Source organism: Cynara cardunculus, unplaced genomic scaffold (genome assembly GCF_001531365.2).
Source record: "Cynara cardunculus var. scolymus isolate 2C unplaced genomic scaffold, CcrdV1 Un_Scaffold_11607, whole genome shotgun sequence".
NCBI lineage: Eukaryota > Viridiplantae > Streptophyta > Magnoliopsida > Asterales > Asteraceae > Cynara > Cynara cardunculus.
Window position 1 is genome coordinate 1 of NW_020206865.1, and position 2,119 is coordinate 2,119.

Genomic DNA, 2,119 nt, shown 5'->3' on the forward strand with positions numbered 1-2,119 from the left:
TGCGTATTCGGTTTTGAAAACTGATTTTGGATGATTTTTTGTAGGTAACAAAAATGGGCTTCTTTTGCCTCATACTACTACTGATCAAGGCAAGGCTCCAAACTTTCAATTTATGTTTTTGAATTAGGCGGTGATTTGTAACTTTGGGTGTCATCTGCATTACTTTTTTGGCAATGTCTTTCTCTTACATGCTTTTTTTAAATGATACTCCCTTGTTTCAAAATAAGAGTCCACATCTTCAAAAGTGTCACTTTTGAAAGTGAGTGCCTATTTTAATTCTACCATTAATTATGAGATGGAGATTTTTATTTTTGACTATCATCAAGGGTACAATTGTCATTTAATTAATTAAAAAGCGTAATAATTACATGTTTCTAGAACTGTGTTCTTTTTCATGGACGTTTTTTTTGGACGGAAGGAGTATATAGAAGTTAATAATAAAAGGAAATGGAGAAACAAAGCGAAACATGCATCATTGAAAATTCGTACATATATATACATACATATATATAGGTGGAGGTTCAAACGAGAACAGTACTGTTTTATGATAACATGCGTATCACATGTGATAATACGCGTGAGGGGGGCCGCCACTCTGATGTAGTCTCACAGGTGGACTACAATGTGTTCTCGCGTTTTTCGTAAAACGATGGTGTTCTCATTTGAACCTTTCCACACATACACACACACATATATATATGAAATATAGAAACTGTAAATCCTTTGTAGCATTCTTGATAAACATGAAAACCCGTAGGCAAGTAGATTGGCAAAAGGAACAAGACATTATGCTCAACAGAAATTGCTTAGTTTCATTCTTTTGATATTAGGTCTTTAAACAGTAGCAAAAACATAAACAAGCTAAGTAGGAGGTCATTTGATTGAATGTCGTTGGCTTTTTTTTATTTTTCAAGTTCTTATTTTCTATTTCTGCATTTCTTTTGCGCAAGCCTTTTCATTTCTTTTCGCACACTCTGTACTTAATGGATTGGACATACTCGGCTTATTTCGTTTGGGTGATCTTATATTTCTTGTCTGAATTCTCTGGCTGATTGAAATTCAACTTAATTTAACAAGTACTGATTATATATGTCTGTTTCCTTTTAGAGCTTCAACACTTGAGGAACAGTCTGCCTGATGCAGTTGTCGTTCAGCGCATTGATGAGAGATTATCTGCCCTTGGAAATTGCATAGCATGCAATGACCATGTTGCCCTTACCCATACTGATCTTGATAGGGTAAACATCAATTATATGTTTCTATACAAATCTTAATCTAAAATTTCAATGCTTAAAAAAGAATTTGTTTCTTTAATCAGGAAACTGAGGAAATGATAGCCGATGTCCTTGGTGTTGAAGTTTTCAGGCAGACAATTGCTGGTAATATTCTCGTGGGCAGCTACTGTGCGTTTTCAAATAGAGGTGGTCTGGTAAGAACTATGATTTGATATAAACTCTTTATGGTCTTCCAAATTCCATTGGACACTTTTCACAAACCAGTGTCTTAACAGAAACAGCCGCTCTAATTTTACAGTAGACGTCAATCTGCATACACCACCCCCTGGTGGGATATATTGTGTTCGTTTGGTTTATACTTACACAAGTTGTGGTTTTTATGGAAACCTCTCTATTCACCTCTCTATTCTTCAGGATAGAGGTCAGATCTGCACATATTTTAGGGCCTGTTTGTTAGCAGCTTAATGGGATTCGCAGTCTATTCGGTCAGCTATAGGAAGTGGCTTACTCAGTAAGCTTCTAGGGGAGAGCCTTATGCAGGAAAGCCAAGTTTTTTACTAACCTGCCCCTCCCAATTAAAAAACACGCTCCCATGTATAAAAAACCTTCCCAAACAAAAACTTCCCCGTCTATACAGAGATTAGTTCACACAGACAGTTTCTCAGATCCCACATATTGGGTTCATTTGTTTATACTTGCACGAGTGGTGGTTTTTTTACGAAACCAACCTCTCTACTCTTTGGGGTAGAAGTCAGGTCCGTAATACATTCTACCCTCTTTAGTCAACTCTGGGATATATGGGTTTGTTTGGTTTGGTTTACAGAAATGGTGGTTCTGCTTCTTGCAGGTTCACCCTCATACCTCTATTGAAGACTTGGATGAAT

The 2,119-nt window shown here is 36.6% G+C and overlaps 1 protein-coding gene across 1 annotated transcript; it reads left to right on the forward strand.

The window, feature by feature from the left end:
• Window positions 1-37: 37 nt before the first annotated feature.
• On the forward strand, window positions 38-2,115 carry LOC112505516 (eukaryotic translation initiation factor 6-2-like; the record flags this gene model as incomplete). Its single annotated transcript, XM_025109414.1, has 4 exons — window positions 38-89; window positions 1,108-1,238; window positions 1,319-1,429; window positions 2,083-2,115. Coding segments are annotated over 4 exons (327 nt in total), but the record flags the coding sequence as incomplete, so codon positions are not given.
• Window positions 2,116-2,119: the final 4 nt, after the last annotated feature.